General features: G+C 44.6%; 1 protein-coding gene and 1 long non-coding RNA gene across 3 annotated transcripts in view; one reads left to right on the top strand and one right to left on the bottom strand.

The window, feature by feature from the left end:
• The window catches only part of TSPAN7 (tetraspanin 7), an 89523-nt gene extending 75117 nt beyond the window's left edge, over positions 1-14406 (top strand). The window contains exons 4-8 of one of the 2 annotated variants that reach the window (XM_015302009.4): positions 341-436; positions 1564-1719; positions 6382-6465; positions 12978-13050; positions 13320-14406. In XM_015302009.4, the coding sequence (XP_015157495.1) occupies positions 341-436; positions 1564-1719; positions 6382-6465; positions 12978-13046 (405 nt within the window). In that variant the 3' untranslated portion in view covers positions 13047-13050; positions 13320-14406. Of the gene's footprint in view, positions 1-340; positions 437-1563; positions 1720-6381; positions 6466-12977; positions 13051-13236 lie in introns of both variants that reach the window. The other variant, XM_015302017.4, reaches the window with a different exon arrangement.
• On the bottom strand, positions 10800-13602 carry LOC101751659. The gene is made up of 3 exons (XR_001471267.4): positions 13506-13602; positions 13214-13382; positions 10800-11968 (listed from the first exon to the last, which is right to left on the bottom strand). It is a non-coding gene; the product is annotated as an uncharacterized LOC101751659 (long non-coding RNA).
• Positions 14407-19569: the final 5163 nt, after the last annotated feature.

The raw sequence follows: 19569 nt of genomic DNA, 5'->3' as shown, positions 1-19569 counted from the left end.
AACTGAACCAGTACATACATGCCCCAAACACCCCAAAAACCTTAATGCAAAACTTTTTTACATTAACGGCCAAACCATCAGTATTCTGTTTTCAAAACTAAAGCAGTTGGCTGGGGTAGTGTTCTTTGAATATACCCCACTTGGAAAATACTGTCAGTAGACTCCTGGCAGTAAAGAAGGACCTCTGCCATCTCCGAAAGCACACCTTAAAAAGAGTTTGAAGGGCTACTTCAATTACCTTTTTAGGTTTAAAAATGCATTTATTTCCTGCAATTAGTGCTCAGATGTTATGCCTTTCATTGTTCACTTGGGGTTTGTTTTTGCTTCCTCACCCTCTTAGATCAAGGATACCTTCCTTAGGACATACACTGAAGCAATCCAGAATTACAACAAGAATGATGAGCGGAGCCATGCAGTGGATAACGTACAGGAAAGTGTAAGTCTGAAATTGGATATTAAAAATGAATAAGGAGATACAAAGCATACTTTTACATTTGATCACAGAGCATGAAGTGCCAGCGTCTCAATCTGCAAGCTGTATTTTGCAAGCAGAATTCAGCCTTTAAGGTTTGGTCTTGCTTCGCATTTCTGATTATAGCCCTGCCTGTTTCTGTGTCTGGTTTTTTTTACTATATGAAATTAGGTTTCTGTATGCTTGAGATGACATGCTGCTCTGGCAGAGTTAATGGGAACTTTACCATACACACCAGTGAAACTAGGTTTTGCCCAGAGCGTCTACCAGTTGTAGAATAGTTGTCTCATGAAGGACGCCCTATTTTGTTTGGGAGATGTGCTGGATGCCATGCCCAAGGCATCAGGAGGTACTAAATGTCAATATTTCAAAAACAATATTGCAACAGCACCATACTGGTGCACTCTTAATGCTGCTGTTTTGTCAAATCGATTGCAATTACTTCTAATCTTGTGCCTGGCCTACGTTAGAAAACATATACCAGTGGGATGGAAAACTTTTTACAATTGATTCAGATAAACTGATGTAAGCCCAAATTAGAGACTGGCAAAAATCGAAATAAAAAGTATTGCATCTGACATGCTTGTACAAGATTGCGAAATTTTAATGAGCTCAGTACGAGCTGCTCAATGAAGATGAAACCTGTACTGTTTGACCCCAGATCCTGAACTACATTTAGTGGACAGCTTTTTCTTTAAGAGTGGTGGGCACTGGGCAGCCCTTATTCTTCAGGGAATCTGTCAATAGGATTATAAATCATTGTAAATCTGGGCTGGATCAGACAGGATTTTATTATCTAGTATCCTGCATCATTCATCCGCTGCAGCTGTTTTGTTCACAAAGCACAATGAATGGCTGGCAGAGGAGACCGATGAGTTAAGAGAAGAAACTGTGTATATTTTTTCCAAAGAAGAAAGCAGATGTAGCTACTTATAGGTACTCATGGGTGGCATGTATAAAGAGTATAAGGCTCTGATTATTCTTGTTTAGCAACAAAAACCAAATAAGTATGGACTCGATAAGATTTCAATATCCAATTTGTCATTTTTTGTTTGTATGTTTGTTAAATCTACCTCTTTTTTTTCCCACAGCTGAGCTGCTGTGGCATTCAGAGCTATACCAACTGGAGCACCAGCCCTTACTTCTTCAAACATGGCATCCCTACAAGCTGTTGCATGAACTCCAGTGACTGCAATACTCAGGATCTGCGCAATATGACCGTTGCTGCCACTAAAGTAAACCAGAAGGTACTAGAAACGTTGTGCCAGAGGAAAATGTTATGAAGGCACCTAGTATGTCAGTGGAGCGCATGGCTGCTTGTAATGGCATTTCATTTCACGTGGTTGTTGATAAGAATGCGTATTGGGGTGGAGTGATGGTAATGATGGGCTTTGCCTCCCTCTTGCTTTCAAATTCCTTAAGCTGACCTTTCTCAAGTGACTGGTTGCAGCAACATTTCTGATAAGAAGGAAATTTGTTCCCCTTCTTTGTAACACTGATTTGGGTACTGCACTGCACACGGAAGCAATGCTGACCAGACCAAGAGTGCATGCAGCACGTGTTTGTCCTTAAGTGCCAGGTCTGTCACCGCCGCTCTGCACTCTTCTGCTGAACACTGTGCTTTTTTGTAGCGAGGTGGAGGGAGGGATAGGTTTTATTCCTGCTTATGTTCCAGTAGAAATTTCAGTCATAGGGCATAACTATGGGAAAGCAGAACAGGAGTAGGAAAGCAGGTTAGGAAAACAGGGAGGAAAGGAATAGCTGGAGAATAAAGACACAGAAGGGAAGAGTAAAGAGCAAGCAATGCAGCACATGTAGCAGACGCAGCACTGCAGAAATACAACTCAAGTTTTCCCCTTAAGTACTGGCTCATCATCAGTTCTTTCTTTCTATTCAAAATTTGCAAGAGGCAGCAGACAGTTTATTGATAAAATGAACTGTCTGTAGGCTATTTACCAAGCTGAGTTGTGGCATACCTCAGTTTGACTTAAGGATTGTTTCCTTTGCTATTTTTGTTTTCAGAGCTGAATACACAAAAGAAGGGGGAAAGAAGAAGATAGGGAAAATGGGGAAAATACAGACAGACATTCCTCTCTGTTTTCTGTTTCTGTCTTTTTGACCTCGGTCACCTGTGGATCAGAAAGTTGGAATGGTGGCTGAGCACAGCCTGCAACATCTTTCTTTGAAAAGCAGTCAAGTGGACAACATTTTCTAGCACGTATTAACAAAGGGATAGTAGAGGATTATTTCCCACTGACTTTTTCTCTTCTAGCCACTTTCTTTTCTGTAATAGTTTAGTGAGAGCCACTTGTTGCAGATGTACTTGGAGCAGTAGTGACATCCATCTGTTATGAAACTCACAGTAGTCACCAGCAAAGTAATGCTGCTGGGTTGCATAAGATACATACATATAGAATATAAAGGACGATCAAGTCCATTCATTTTCACCTTGTGAACTTGTAGCAACTTTCTGTTTTCATCGAAGTGGAAAAAATGACAAGAGGCAGGATGGAGGTGGATCTAGGGGAGCTGCAATACAGCCAGATCCCCTGCAGGAAAGTGTTCTGGCGTGTATGCATCCTCAGAAACTGTCCTGTCCTCTACCAGGGGTTCCAGTTTGGGATGTCCACATGCTTTGACCCTTTCCAGGCTGCATAACTGTGCAGGTACCATTTGCGTTTTCACTGCCAAATGTAGCATTGCACTGAGGACTCTCTGTCCATTTCTGAGTTCTCTTGGCAAAGGTCACCCACAGATTTGTAAGGAGCAGCTGATGAATGAACCTGTGTTAGTCCAGTGCTAGTGAGTCACTTCTAGCCATGCTTGCTCCTCAGCTTGTGTCTTCTGTCTAATGCCAGGTCACCCAATAGAACTGCTGATTCCTCAGTTGGAAAGTCCTGTGACTTCTAAAAAATTGTGTCCAAATTTCTGAGATAGACAGAACCTGAGATAGATTTTCTGATCTATATTCAAAAGTTGTAAAGATTTCTGCTTAACCGTTGTCAGATCCTGGAGCTGTTCCTAATGCTTGAGCAGGGTGAGATGTGAAAGGGGCATGAAAAATAAGAAGTAAATCATGAGGAAAGGTTGTGTGGACTTCTGGTTACACTTCAGATAAGAATCAAAAGCCACTGCCTCTGGCTCTTTGTTCTGTGTGTTTTGAAGAAAAAGGAAAATGCATGTTCTCTTCATTGTAGAATCGTAGAACCATAGAATGGCCTGGGTTGAAAAGGATCACAGTGATCATCGAGTTTCAGTCCCCCTGCTATGTGTAGGGTCGCCAACCACCAGACCAGGCTGCCCAGAGCCACATCCAGCCTGGCCTTGAATGCCTCCAGGGATGGGGCATCCACAACCTCCTTGGGCAACCTGTTCCAGTGCGTCACCACCCTCTGTGTGAAAAACGTCCTCCTAATATCTAACCTAAACCTCCCCTGTCTCAGTTTAAGACCATTCCCCTTGTCCTATTACTGTCTACCCTTGTAAACGGCCATTGCTCCTCCTGTTGATATGCTCCCAGAAGACCCTTGTTTCAAATAAGTATATTTGAAATACAGATTTTTGGTGGATCTTGCAAAAGGATCAGTAGGACAAGTATTCAGTGAGCTAATCAAGTTACTAGTAGTTTATGAGAAATAATGATAAGCTATCCAAAGAGGATTAAGTAAAGATCAAACTGAAGGACTGTAAGAAAACACTCCTAGATTTTCTTTGCCAACACTGCCACTGACTTGCTTAGTGAACTTGGGTATATCATTTAGTCTGTCAGTTTCTTCATCTCAGGTGGGACTAACACCTAGCTTTAAAAGCTGTAATTAAGATTAACTATATTAAACCAATGTAGTGCTCTTAATCTTCCCTTACCAACAAATCTCAGAAACTATTTCTCTCTAAAGTCTTAATAAAGCAAAAGATGGATATTGTCAAGAATGATCAGATACTTGCTAGGTTATAACTTTTGTCCTCTAAATCAGCATCCAGATGTGTGCACACAGCTTCAGACGCATTTATACTGTATATGCAACTATTGAGTGCTTCTTGCACTCTTCCTCCCATGCACAGTAAGGACTGAGGGATTAGTTGTATTTATGCAATGCACTTCAGGAAACAGAATATTGTGATTTGAAAAAACAGTCTTCAAATGGGGAGAGTGATCACACCTGTCTCCCTTGCATGTGTTTTTAAGGAGATCTTCTGTTGCCTTCAAATTACCATTGCTGTTAGGTGTTCCATCTCTCAAAGGTTGTTGAACAGAAGAGATTTCAGGCAAGCAAGGAGAACGTGAAAGATCTGGTTGAGAAATTTAATCTTGTTTCATAATATGTAGAACACACACAGAGCTATAGTTGCTTGATATGCTAAATATGCAAACTTGAATTTAACATACTGTACAGTGTTGTAAGACGTAATTAATATGTATGCTTAAACATTTCACAACTGAAGAATGGCTGTGCTGGTCCTTGGTTAGTTGTGGTTATTAGGTTTACCACTTCATTACTCCCAGGATTAAAGAAAATGTCTTCTGATATCAGAAGACGAGGTTAGAGAAATGATATCATTTAGGCCATGAATGGCCTGTCTGCAACAGATGACATTGTCCTTTCCTTCTAGCTGTTATTTCTTTCAAATGGCATAGAGTTGTATGCTGCTTCATATCTTGCCTCGTCTCTTTGACAGATGAAGGCAAGCAGAATGCCTCACTGGAAACCTGAAGTATGCTTGTATTAAACATCTGGAATATTAGGAGATCAGCTTTGTTTACTCATTTTTGACACCTCTGAAATAACAGAAAGAGTTCCTTGAGTGTTTGCAAAAGTGGTGTGTGGATGGAGGGCAAATGGCAGAGATGCATATCCAGCAGGACTGGAGGCCAAACTGGGAAAGGGAACTCACACTTATTTCTGTCATCTCCATCTTCTGATAAAGTGGCTGAAGTTCCAACATTAAATGCAATGCCTTGGGACCGACTTTATACTGAGAGTGTTGTTGATCCTTTGGGTAATGGTGGCAAAAGGGCTGAGAGATTGCTTTATATGATGTGGGCAGATGGGTTAGTAATGAAAGAAAAAGAGATTCATTTAGGGACTACAGAGTAGGGAAACTAATTTCAAAGTTGTTTTGTTTTGTTTTAAGGAAGAGTAGGCAAGTGGAGAAACTCAGATAAAGTTAATGTAATGATGGGGACACCTCAAAGTAGCCTGTCCAAGAGAAGGGCAGCTACATGTATGAATTTTCTGGCCATGGAATGTGCTATGAACCGAGAGGTAGGAGGAAGCAAGTCAGCTGGTGGAGTCAGGGTCTGAGCCACAGGTGTAAAATCAGGCTTGGGGAGCTGGACAGGGTATTGTATGTCCTAGAGCAAACAGACAATGAAGCTTCATACAAATGTTTGATAACTTCATTAGATGGGTTAGAGTTGCTTGCTGCTCCATATCTTGCCTGGTCTCTCTGACAGATGATGGCAAGCAGAATGCCTCACTGGACACCTGAAGCATGGTTGTATTAAACATCTGGAATATTAGGAGATCGACTTCGTTTACTCATTTTTGATGCCTATATTGTATTATAATATTACTATATGTTGTTATTGGTATGGTTTCAGATCAAAGCTATATTGATGTTTATTGAATCAATGCAAACTGCCTTTCTTTTAATAGGACCTATAAAAGTGAGCACAGCATCACATTTAGCTTTTAAAAATATTCAAGTGTGATTTTTTGTAAAAAGAGCCATTTTTGTCACATCATTTTGTTCCATCATTCACTCGGAAACCCTATTAAATAAAAAGGTGACTTTGCTGGAAACAACAGCAGAAATATCACCTAACCCAAGAACATCTGAAATGTCTGTATGCATGCATGCATGTGCACCAGGGAAGATCTGTGCAAGGAATGATGTTTGTTTTCCAGGGCTGTTACGATTTGGTGACCAGTTTTATGGAGACAAATATGGGAATTATAGCTGGAGTTGCTTTTGGAATTGCATTCTCACAGGTAAGTGCATGAATGCTTCCTTCCCCCACTTTTTTTTCCCCTCTCTCTCTTTATCCTGACTTCAAGGAAGGAGGGATTATGTAAGGGACTGAACTCAGCATACTCGTTAGTCCTGAGGTCATCTGTTCATTGATTTTCTTTTTTTCAACTTAAATGAAGTTTCTCCTTGGGAATATCAGTTACGGTAGAGCTAATGACTAGCTCAAGGAAAACAACTTGTCCCTTCACTGGGTCAAATAGAGGTTAACCCAATAAAACACTGGCTTAAATGGAGCATAAACAGCAAAGAAGACAAATAGCTTGTCCATTGTTTGGATAAGCTTCTATCTTCTAAGCACTCTTACTGTTTTTTTAAAGGAGTGAAGAGTACAAATAAGGCTCTTCAGGCCTCCCCAGCCCAGAGAGGGGGAAAAAAGAGCCTGGAAGGGGCACTGGGTTTGGTGACTGATTTTTTTTCCTTGTAGCTGTGAACTCTCAGAACAGCAAACTGCCAAAACCAGGTTATTAAACCAGCTCCTTGCCTGCACCAAAATGTTTGGCGTACGAAGGATAAGAGGAGAGCTAAAGACGTTTTTGCCTGTCCCTAATATCCAAACTGCCTTTCCTAGCCAAGAGTTAGGGAAACTGAAAGACTGGTCAGAATCATTTAATCAAGGAGTGGCAGGAAAACACCTGAATCTTTCAGCAAGTCTTATGCTTCTTTATGCTCATCATTTCGTGTATGATGGCAAGGACTTTCCTGGAGATGGGCAAGATTGAGAGGGGTGGAAATAGCAGCAATGAGAAACTTCTTTCAGAATGTTGCAGTAAACTGTGTGACAATGTATGTGATGTCCAAGCCAGTTACTTAGGAGAGGCAGGCTGCCTTCTCTTGTAAGTATTATGTGGTATGACTGCAAGTGCCTTATTCAAAAATTGTCATGCAACTTTCACTTGCCTCATTCACACAACATTAACAATCTGCTTCCTGAGGCAATGCTGGAAGTATATCTGTTGAATGACTTAGGTTTATCCAGTGCATGAAAAAAATGAACTGCTACAGCACATTATTTGACTTCTTAAAACTCATGAATTCGGTTTGCAAGATGTAAATTTACACTGTGCATCACTAGAATGAGTGATTTTCCACTGCTGCTGCTGGTGATGGGCAAGTGAATTAATGCAGGGGATGTAGCTGCCCTCTTGCCCTTGCTGCCCTATATGGTCATCCTGTGCTTTGTTGCACGGTACTTTAGTCAGAGTTCTCTGGGGTTTAATTTGCTCAGCAGTTACTGTGGCCCTCGGGTTCTTCAGAGTAACTGTTCCCAAACTGTGGAAAAAGACCACCATGTCCTCTTGGTCAACATATGCACAACTCTAGATAGCCCTGAAAATGGGTGGGCTCAGACCTGCTGCTGGCTCTGCCTTGGGCATATCTGGAAACCTGATTCCTTCTTGCCTTGATATTGGGTGTGAGAGGCCCCACGCTTTGGCCTTACATCCTGTTTTATGTGAGTGTAAAACTTGGTTTGCCATACCTACAGCCAGACAGAGCATGTTTGTGGGTGTCACCTCTTTGGGGTTCAGAAGCAGTAAAACCGCTGGTCTGGAGATGTTGCTGCATGGAGTGGGGGAACATTTCTTAAGAAAAAAGGCTTTTCCAGTTCTTGTTGAGTGGTCGCAATTGTCTTGATACTCTTCTCCAACCTTGATTATGTCTTGATTGCTGGTGTAGAACTCTGAACTCTCTATTTCACTTCTGATTCTAGACAGCTAGAAGGCTATATAGCATCTTGTTAATTGTCTCATGTAAAATTCTCCAAAAAAATAGAATAAGTAGAACTTTATGAGTAATTGATATGCTGCTGGGGCAAGTTCCTCAATCAGGACTGATGTCGTGTGAAACGCTTTAATCAGTCTACCATACATAGGATAGACAAATAAACATCTTATCCTGCCTGAAAGTTGCTTGCAGCTGGGAGGGAGATTGTAGGAAGGGTTTGGCTGGAACTGTTAGTATTCTGGCATGTGTCGAGATGCTTGGTCTGGGTCGCCAGTTATCTGTGAACGTGACATGCGAAGGCAGTGCTGCACCAAGAGCAGGCAACGTGTGCAGAGTGTGGTCCCCAAAACAGGATCCTTTTCGCATTAGGCAAGACAAGCCCCAGTGCTGCAGGCAGCACAGCAGGGTGTGCAATTTGCTGCTGTGTCTTCAAGTTAAACCCAAAGTGTGTTTAGATGTGACGTTGGCAGGTCGCCCTGCCTAATGGCAACGTGAGCCCTGCTACCAGCTGGGATGTCAATCCCCTCCCTCAACACGAGCCCTGGCACACTGAGGAGATATCCCAGGGTAGGAAAGGTCTGCTCAGAGTGTTTTGAATGTGTGAAAAGGAGAGGAGAGGTGCTACAGGGGAGGAAAATGCTCTCTTGGTGTGTGAAGAATGGAAGGCGGACAGTTATCATGTACTGACTAATCCATTTTGCTGGGCCCAATTAAGAATGGTGTTTACAAATTGCTTTCAGGTTAACCCTGGCTGGCAGTGATGCCAGGCAGTGCTCCAGCTGTAGGCAGGGTTTCTCTCTTCCTACTGAGAATAGTTTTAATCTAAATAAAAGAGAAATTAGATCGTGTTGCTCTTCTACAGCAAAGCATGCTCAAGGGGCCTTTCCTTCAGATGATTTGTTAGGTGATGAGGTTGACTAACATGAGGAATGTGCTGATTCTCCAAAATGGGGAAAGCTGATGTAACAGTATTACACATCTTGCAGGCTTGGCACAGATCTCCCAGACAGAGTCAGAGTTTTTAAAAAAATCTTTTGTGTTGCTGACATTGTCTGCACGTTGAGAAGCAGGCACTGCTTCTTGGGTTTGAAATAATAATAATAAAACACCATTTGATTGTTTTCGCAATCAGATGCCAATGCTTCCTCCCAGCTGGAATAATTTCAGGTTAGCAGGTGCTCTTCAGAGCAGCAAAATGATTGCTCTGTTCTGCCCAACAGAGAATAAAAGAATGCAAGCAAGATAGATGATGAAGAGTTTTCTCCTAGAGAAAACTGCAGTGCAGGGTGAAAGAGAGAGGGTTTGTCGGTGGGGTTATGGATTGTGTTTGCTTTAGGGTCCCTGAGTAGGAAACTCTCAGTGTGTTGTTAGGGACACATTCTTCCCTTCTCTACTGAAGGGCTGGAAGCCAGGTGCTGTCCACATGCTCGAAGTCAGGCACTGAGCATGCACATACAACTCCCATTTGTAGATGAGTTCTCACGTGGCTTCAGTCCGTCTGTGAAGTGCAGAACCCACCTGCCCTCTTACATGTGGGTATCTCTACTGGCTGTGGACACAGTTCTGGCACAGGCATCATCCACCTTGTCTACTGCAACTCCTGCCAATTATATGGAGGCTGATGCTTGGCTTCGCCCTGACACAGCCCCCAGAGAGGAGTATTGCACCCTTCTTCGCCCTTTCACAAGGGCTGGGGAGCTGGACCTGTATTGGGATCCAATGTGTGACTTGAAATCTGACACAGGACTAAGTCTGCTGCTTCTGAAGACCAGCCACTGTGGATTTAGTGTGGAGATAGGACTTGTGCTGAGGATGTATCAGTGCACAGGAGGCTGACTTAGGTATGAGGCACATAGCAAGGAAAACATGATGTCTTCTAAAACAGAGGTAGAGATCCTGGTTGCTTGAAACTCTGCATATTGAGAATATGGCAAGGTAAATCGCTGAACTACACTATTATTCCTGATGGATAAAAAAAGTCATTTTCGCTTACCCGTTCCACTGATGAATTCACATTTACTTCAGCATATCTGTATTTGTAGACTTGAGTGCAGTTCCAGTGAATGAGAAATGGTGAAAATATCGAGAACCAAATAAGGAAGAAATTCAAATTACACTTCAGTTTCTCTTTAATATAATAAAAAGTAAATATGTCCTGCAGGACAGCTTTCACTGTTAATTTCCGTGAAATAACTATGTTAAAAAGACGGTCTTTGCATGTGTGAAAAGAGGTAAGATTGCTAGGAAGCTGTTGTGGATAGGTTTTAGTGATCACACCTAAGGTATGTCTGAGATTAGTCCTACATACGGTGGAGAAATGAAAAATGCATGTACTGCACTGTGCTTCCTAGAATGGACTTTGGCCAATAGGATGATTGTAAAGAAGATATGCCTGAGGGGTGTTGGTTTTCCGTTGCTCTAGCCCAACGAATTTGTCCACATTTTCAAGTTTCCTTATGGCAAGACCAGAGGTATCAAAGTGAACCCTCTGGTTTTCATGTAATATTTCAGGAGTCAAAGCTAATCTTAGAAGAGAGGGTAGAAAACAAAAAAGAGAAGAAGAAGACACACATTGTAAAATACACACTTTTATAAATGTGTTCAAAGTACTTCTAAGATATTTGATAGCTAAAAGTGCCTTATAAAATCAATGTATGCAATAGCTTGATATGCACCCCATTGTTTTAAAATACAGAAGTTGAATATTATGATACTGTAACGACTTAAGTGCATAAACAAGCATATATAATCAGGGCCAAGAGTTAATGAGCAGACCAGAGATCAGAAAGACATTTGTGCATTCATGTGTAACCTGTCACTCATCTTACAAGAGACTTGGTTACACCAAAACATTATCATGTGCTTGCAAGTGCTGTGAAACTTTGCCAGCTACATATTAGAGAGTTGCAGCCTGCATGGAAGAGAGGAATCCGTGATTGAGGTTAGCTGGGAGATGTCTTCTGCAACAAGACTTTCAGGCTGCAAACATGGGATCGAGTACAACAAAACCACCTCTGGATCAGTCGCTGGATAATGTTGCAAAGAGGAGGTGTAGGATCTGCCAGCAGCTTAGTATTATTGGTTTCCAGCTGAATATTCCGTCAGTCTGACCATTGTGCCTATTGTTATTGCATTGTCCTTTGGAGGGCAGCCAGACCTTCTCTGGCCTTCCCCAAACCTTCTGAGTGTAAATGACACCAAAGTCCGTCACCAGAAGGGACACTCTGTGGCAGTGTGAGACTTTGCAGTGTCACACTGCCTGCAACAACAGATTGTTGGCATCACTGGTCACAGGCAAGCCTTGAGCACTCTAGCTACCAAGTTTTCTGCTGGAACATCTGTCTACAGACATGAAGTAGAAAAGGCAACAGCGTGGCTGAAATGTCTTCTTGCTATCAAGTGAGATTGTCAAAACTGTGGAGGGTTTTTGGCACCCACATCTTTCTCAGCATCTGTGAAAATATAGCCCCCAAAACCTAGTAGCTGAGATTTGTACTGGAGGTTGTTCAGGTAGTGTTACCTGTGACCCAAGTCCAGTTACAACCAAGGCAGTATCATCCTTGTTACTTGGTGCCGAAATTGGCGTTTGCGTGTTGGAGCTTCAGATTGTAGAGATTCAGATTGATGACTCCATGCCCTTTGGAGGTGCCTAGCACAGTCATGGTGGGATGTGGTCTGACACCCACCACTTGTGCCATACTGCTCTTGGGGTGGTTGTGCTGGCTGGAGATCAGGCAGTCTCTGAAATAGGAGAGGGAGCGGTAGTGGCAAATTTCCAGCTAATGAAGTATGGCCTGACCTGAGATATGAGGTCTTAGGGGCATAAAGCAGTTTATCTGGATGTGTGGTACACCAGCTTGGCCTCGCTCTGGGCTTACGCCAGTTCAGCTGCGACACGTATTGTGTCACTCAGCTGTGCAAGGCTCCTGCAGCGGGATTTGCCTTCTTGAGCACCAGCCAGTCCCAAAAAAGCTAGCTGGGAGCTGGAGCAGCTGGGACACCCCGAGCATTAGCAAGAACCACTGCAGCTGGTTGGAGCAAGGTCAGGGAGAGACTGATACTCCCGCAGAGGCAGCCCCCTCGCCTCGCCCCGTGGCTGGTGATGAACGGTGACAATCTGGATATGCTCATGAGTTAATTAATTGACCAGTCCAAATGAGAAAAATGAGGCTGAATTATGTATAGCGCATTAACGCTGTTAGCAAATGGAGGAAACGCTAACAAATTGCAATGGGCGAAACGTTAAAATGACTGAGAGATTATTGAAGAGTGGAGACGAGGGATCTGTTTTCAATAAGCTGAGTTATATCCAGGGGAATAGTGAAAGGCCTTTTTTTTTTTTTCTTTTTTTTTTTTAATTTCCAGATTTATAGCGTTCATTTATCGAGTGTTGCATCATTTGTAAAGAAAGCATAAATGGCCGGGGGGGGTCAGGAACCGAGTGGAGCAGGTGAGCGAAATGCAGGCAGGCAGCAGCCCATTGGGTATCCTGCCTGTGCTGGGCTGGCAGTGGCAGCGGGATGGAAAAGTAGTAAAATACGTGCTATCAAACAGAGAGGTTCTGATAACAATCAAGAGGAAGATCCCACGAGGAAGGACAAGAGATTTTAATGCTAGTTCTCTGATCGGAGGCTAAGGGATAAGTTCTGTTGTGGGTGAGAGCACCAGAACGTGAAGTCTCTGCTTACCACAGCCTCTCCTTTGCTCTGCATTCACTCAACCTAACTTATTCCATTCTTGTTTGGAACAGTTGATCGGGATGCTGCTGGCGTGCTGCCTGTCCCGGTTTATTACTGCTAACCAGTACGAGATGGTGTAACAAGGTGAGCCTTTCCTTCTTCTATTAAAGGCAGTGGACAAGTGACATAATAATCAAGAATTTAGTCTTCCCGTGTGATTTTTTGCTTTATGTTTTTCATTCCAGTGTTCTGTCTGGTTGAAAAAGAAAAGGGGGGGTGGGTGGGGAGAGGAAGAGGGGGAACGTACCATTGAATGTCTTGCCACTTCAGCTTCCTTCTTGAAAGGAGAGGGCACGATACCTGCTGCTGGCACACATACCGACCCGCCTCTTGCCTTTTGTCCCTTCCTCCAGTCTTTCGGAAGCGTGAAGCCCAGCGCCTGTCCCAGGATCAGGAACTGCAGCGTTCAAGAAAGACTGACACGAATGTTATAGCACACACTGTCTCTCGCACGCACGCGCGCACACCCCCACAAGCAAGCACGTGCGCGCGCGCACACTCGCCCCCCCACCTCCCGACCTGTCCCATGCGTAGTGTACCATCCTGTGAAGCACCGCCGTGCGCCCAGAGCCGACCCCCGGGCCAGGACGGCGCGCTCTTGGTCACGCTGTAGTTGCATTGTAAGTTAACACAGGTAATTCATTAACAGCATCGATCAGGCTGTGCATGTAGTGACCGGAGGGCACAATTAGCCTTTCACCATGGTTAATAAGTGTTGCACACATTCATATAAAACGGTATATGAACTATGTATTCTTTTGGGTTTCTCTTAATTTCTTGGTTTGTTTATGCTTTACTAAGGTTTTTCACCCTTTCCCCCTTCCCCGCCCCCCCCCCCCTTCCCCACAAACGAAGGAATCGGTAACATAACATAAAGATACTTGAAAAACGATGTTAAATTGTTGTGCTTGAAGGGAACCGTTCCTCCTGATGTTCTTCGACATCTTTGATTCTTACTCAGTGTTGTATGCCCAGTGCGTATCCCAGTAGGCTTCGTCTAGTGCATTTTGCCTCTGAACCTGATCCCGTGTAATACTGTTATGAAGCTGTGTTGTCGCTTACTGTGAAGGCGGTAATTTTGCTCCCTTTATTTTTATTAGATAGCTATGAACTAATCGAACCGTGCTGTACCGCGGCCTTCGGACTTTTTTCCTCTTCTTTCTTTTTTTCTTTCTTCTTTTTTTTTTGCATTGAGGTTGCAGCCACCAAGTACATCGTTGAATCGAATCGAAATAGAAACAACAAAAAGCTCACAGCCGCCACCACCAACGGGCATATGGAATATTTTTGGGGGAAAGCAAAGATGTAAAACCTTTTTAAAAAAAAAAAACAAAAGAAATAGGACTTTTTTAATAATGCCTCTGTCTAGCATGCCAACGAGAATGCATTGATATTGTGAGTATTTGTGATATATGTATTAATAAATGGAACCATTACGGATTTCTAGCTGCTTCCTTTTTGTTCTTTAGTCACAACAAAACTCTTTCGAGGGGGGAAGTGAAAATGAAACGCGAGCGCACAGCTTGGAGTGACATGCCTTTATGCATATTTTAACAACCAACTTGTTTTTGACAGAAAAATGTTATTACCCTGGGAGGAAAAAAAAAAAAAAAAAGAGAGAGAGAGCTGGAATTGTTTCAAAGCTCTGAGAAAAAACCTTCCACAGCTGGTTGCGCCATGTGACAAATACATACCCTCTGCTTTGCAAATTCTCTTCTTGTGACTGATACAATCTGCAGCGTTTAATTATCCCGTCCTTTGCGCCGCGCGTGATTGTGTGGCACTAAGCGTTTCTCTTTGATTTTGGTGAGCGTGTGGGTGGGGGAAGAGGGACGGGGGGGAGATCACAACCATCTCTGCTGCGTTCGTGAAAAGGCCTTTATCTCTTTCTCATCGGATACGCAAAGGCTGAGTACGTCTGCGTGAGAGGAGCACTGCGTGTTGGGGAGCCCGCAGTGTGCTTTGTTGCGGGAGCCTCTGGTGGCTGGGGATGCCCTGACTTCCAGCTGAAAGTCCTTTGTGTCTGTGGTGTTCCCTCACCACTATGCAGGAGGAGCAGGCAGAGAATGGAGTGTTACATGTCCAACGGAAAGGCGCTTCCCTGCCTCAAACAGACGCGTGTATGTGCCTGGTGTGAAAGCTGCGGGCTCACCCTTAGCTGAAGAGGGGCCGAACTTTCAAGATCTGAACACCTCAGGCTGAGAGCTGTTGTACACAAAATTCTGCTTATCTCATGGAAGCATTTCGATTCCTTTTTTCCTACACACCAAATAACTGCCTTTGATCAAATGAAGCACTCACAAAAGCAAGCATTTCTCCATCTCCCTTCTCTCTCCCCATCTTTCCCACCAGAGCCTGTCCTTAAGATTCAAATCTTAACTCAAAAAAGTGACTACATGGGGCAGAATGAAGACCGAGCTTTTGTTCTGCTCCCTCACTAGCCCTTGTTTGTTGTTGCTTGATTTATTTGCCTCGCATTTGTTTTCTCCCACGAATGCTAAGCGCTGTGGATTGGCACTGAGGTCACTCGTGAGCCCTGTGGATTCAGGCTTAGCACTTGCACCTGCAGTCCATGCCTTGGGATGAAGAAACAACAGTGGCTTGAGCAATTGCTTGGGCCATAGGATGGTAGAGCAATGCCTCTTCCTGCCTTTTCACAGGGAAACATTTGTCCACACTGGGAAGACCTCACCCATGAGCTACCCATGTTTTTCTCCCCTGATAACCTCCAGGTAGGTGTCCCCCAAGAATAACAACCAGGAGCAGGTCCCAGCATCATTGCCAACCCTGGTGTCAGTGAGGATCACATGCTCTTCTGAAAATACGCACACACACACACACACGCACACAGAGCCAGGTGCTAGAGCCAACCTACTTCTCCCCCAAAAGCACAACATGGCACTGGTGAGGATGAAGCAGTAGCAGGGAAAGTTACCAGTGTGAGCTGAAAAGGTTTGTATCGGTGAGCAGCACTGTGAAGGAGCCCTGTGTTGCAGGACCTTGACCTGATCAGGCTGCCCAGGGCCCCATCCAACCTGGCCTTGAGCACCAGGGATGGGGCACCACAGCTTCTCCGGGCAGCTGTGCCAGCGCCTCACTGCCCTTGGGGGAAAGGATTTCTGCCCAGTATCTGACCTAAGTCTCCCCTCTTTTAGTTTAAAGACATTTACCCTTGTACTATCACTGTCTGCGTGGATAAAAAGTCAGTGATGATGAACAAATTGATTTACTAACAACATTCCTGGTCTGGGTTTATCATTGAATCATGGAATCAGTAATATTGGAAAAGACCTCTAAAACCACCCAGTCCAACCAGCAGCCCATCACACCATGCCCACTGCTCATGTCCCTCAGTGCCACATCCACACGGCTCTTGAACACCTCCAGGGACAGTGACTCCACCACCTTTATGAGCAGCCTGTGCCACTGCCTCACCGCTCTTCCTGAGGAGAAATTTTTCCCAATAGGCTGTCTGGCAGGGTAGAAGGCCATGCTTTGTGTGCTCTGTCTGCATGAGAGAAATAGAAAACACAGTACAAGAAATGGCTGTTGCCCCATGGGAGAACTTCTGGAGTGAGAGGAAAAAAAAAAAAAACTTATCCCTCTATTTTTTTCAGTCACAATGGCTTTAAGAGGGAAGTATTTCAACATGCTTTAGGGACTGCAAGACTGCAAAAAACTTGTGGTGCAGGTGCAGTGATGTTCACGGCCAGCTTAAATCCATGGCATGGCCTGAGGCTTTGTGAGAGTGGTTTGTTCCCATGGGCTTGTTGTGCTTATGTGGGATTTACTCTCATCGTTGTGTTTGTAGTTTATTGCATGGTCAAAAGAACCGGTTAATCCTTTTGTTGATTATTCCGTGTCTTCAGGCTGATAGGTATTTGTATTTAAAAGCAAGTAAAAATCACCTGGAATTTTCTTCCTCGCGGGATTCACTGTGATGCACACGTTGGGTGTGTTACTTCTTCCTCCAGCTACAGCAGCCGGCCCGCTGAGCCTGTGGGTTACTGTGCGTGCTGCTGCATTTACCTTCCTACAGTCTCTGGTCCTCAGGGATGAGGATGGCTTCCCCTCTGCACGCGAGATGAAGCTCAGCCTGCGGTTTGTTTGGATCGCATACTTTATCTGCAACAGTATGAACGGGAGATAAAAAGAAATGGCTTTATGAGACCAATTCAATAAAAAAGTTATTGGCAATTAGCACGGTCTTTTTTTTTTTAACGAAAAAAAAAAAGTAATTAGCTCTCCTGCCCTGAGAATTAATGAATGCTTTTCATTAGACCCCAAGGAGCAGTCAACCCAATAATAATCCATTTCAGGTTAATGTTGTTCTAAGCCGGCATTGTTTGAAAATGCAGGCTGTGGGATGATCACAAACACGAGGCGCTCGTACTGCTGGTGAGCACTGGAGCAGGCGGCTTCAACATGAAAGGCCATCAAGCGTAGGTGTGGCACTGTGGGACGTGAGTTAGTGCACAGCATTGGTGGTAGGTGGGCGGTTGGACTGGATGATGTGAGAGGTCTTTTCCAACCGTAATGATTCCGTGGTTCTGTGATTAATTTGCTTGGCGTAGTGTGACAGAACCAACTTCATCAAGGAGATGATGTGCAGCATCACCAAAAAGACGGGTGTCTCTGGGTGCAAATCTTATGGCACTGCTGGAGATGTGCCAGTGCTGGTCACTACCCTTTGCTGAACGTGTCCATGGAGCCTAGCATGGCAGAACATGAGCCATCTGTGTGACTAGCAGGAGGTGGCCGATCCATCATCTAAAGCTGTTTGGCAGCCAGGTGGCAGAGGCTGGGGGGAAAGAGCAGCGCTGGCTCTGGACCTATGTGAATTTTAACAGCTGGTTCTGCTGAACGTCTGTCTCTACGTGGCCACATCTCTGCTGCTGCCCTGCTACGTGCAGCAAGATGAAGCTCCCAGGTGAGCAGAATGTAATGACTGCTCAGCATGCAGTGCTGTACTGCCTGGGGGCAATTGCACGGTATCACAGCACTGTCCCGCTGGATGCATCAGGGAAGCACAGCCATGCATGGAGCACAGGCTGAGTGTAAGGACAGGAAAAAAATGGGCAGAAGAGCGAAAGGAGAGTATTTGGCAGTGCAGATTCCACTGAGGTCATCTCAGTAAGCACAGGGCCACATTAGAGTTGGTTTAGGCAACCTCAGTCTTGGCATTTTGTAGATTATGGATGCCTAGCTGCAGTTTTCAGCAGACATTTGTTTGGGTGTAGTTACTTAGCTTTAAAACATATATATGTATGTATATATATATATATATATACGTATAGGGGAAAGCTTTTTTTCACGTGGAATCACAGCCTTGCTCTGAGGAAGCCTTTAGCAGGACTGAAATCCCTACAACAACCCCGCTGTTCCTGCTGGATGGGCTCACTACACGATGGCAGTGCAGCACTTGGCTGTGGAGAAGTGGGGATGAAGGGGTGCTTGCATGGGGGCGGCCAATCCATGTGCTGCACTTTGATTTCAAGGGGAAGAAAGCATTCCTCCACTGAACACCAGTAAGTGGCTTACCCCTTCTTCAGCCCTTTTTGCTGGAAGGGTTAGTAGAGCTCTGGGGAAAGTTTTACAAGGGGGAAAAAATGTCATTTTTTTTCTAACGTAAAAGGTTTTTAAAAGGTCAGCCAGCTGGGATCAGTTTTGGAACTTGAGTTAAGAATCACTTTACTGCCACATTCACAGTATCTGGGCATAAGGATTACGTGTTGGGGTACAATAATGGCATATTTCAATTAATGCATTTGCAGTTCTTGCTTTGGGAGAGTTGCCCTGTCTTGTTTGACTTTGGTTATTTTCTACAAACTAGATGGATGAAGGTTTGGTGTGATCTTAATACACAGAACTGAGGAAGGCTGAGGTGGGTCTCCCATGGATTCATATGGTGCTCTGAAGCCCATCATTTTCCATTATTCATTTTCTTGCAATATCATGGAGGGTAATCTTTGCAGGAATGGCTGAAGCTGGGAATCGCAGAATCAAAGAATATCCCGAGTTGGAAAGGACCCACAAGGATCACCGAGTTCAATTCTGGCCTCCACGCAGGACCGCCAAAGATCAAACCCTACGTCTGAGAGTACTGCCCAAACTCTGCTTGAACTCCGGCACTGGGGGCCGTGCCCACAGCCCTGGGCAGCCCGTTCCATGCCCACCGCCCTGTGGTGCAGCCCCTGTCCCTAACCCCCAGCTGCCCCTCCCCTGACACAGCTCCATGCCGTTCCCTCGGGCCCTGTCGCTGTCACACAGAGCAGAGCTCAGCGCTGCCCCTCCGCTCCCTGTGAGGAGCTGCAGCCGCCATCAGGCCTCCCCTCAGCTCCTCTGCTCTGCGCTGAGCACACCCAGGGACCTCCGCAGTCCTTCATATATCTTGTCCCCCGGACCTGTCATCATCCTCATAGCCCTCCTTTGGACACACTCTAATAATTTTATGTCCTTCTGTTGTGGTGCTCAAAGCCACACACAGCACTGAAGGTGAGGCTGCAGAGCAGGTGGAGGAGCAGGCCCACCAGGTGCTGGGGGCTGCTTGCTGCTGAGGGGCTGAGCAGGCAGCACGGGGATGATTGCTGGGCTCTGGGCAGT

This window comes from Gallus gallus, chromosome 1 (assembly GCF_016699485.2).
Source record: "Gallus gallus isolate bGalGal1 chromosome 1, bGalGal1.mat.broiler.GRCg7b, whole genome shotgun sequence".
In the NCBI taxonomy this organism is placed as follows: domain Eukaryota; kingdom Metazoa; phylum Chordata; class Aves; order Galliformes; family Phasianidae; genus Gallus; species Gallus gallus.
This window is presented reverse-complemented; position numbering and strand designations above follow the sequence as displayed.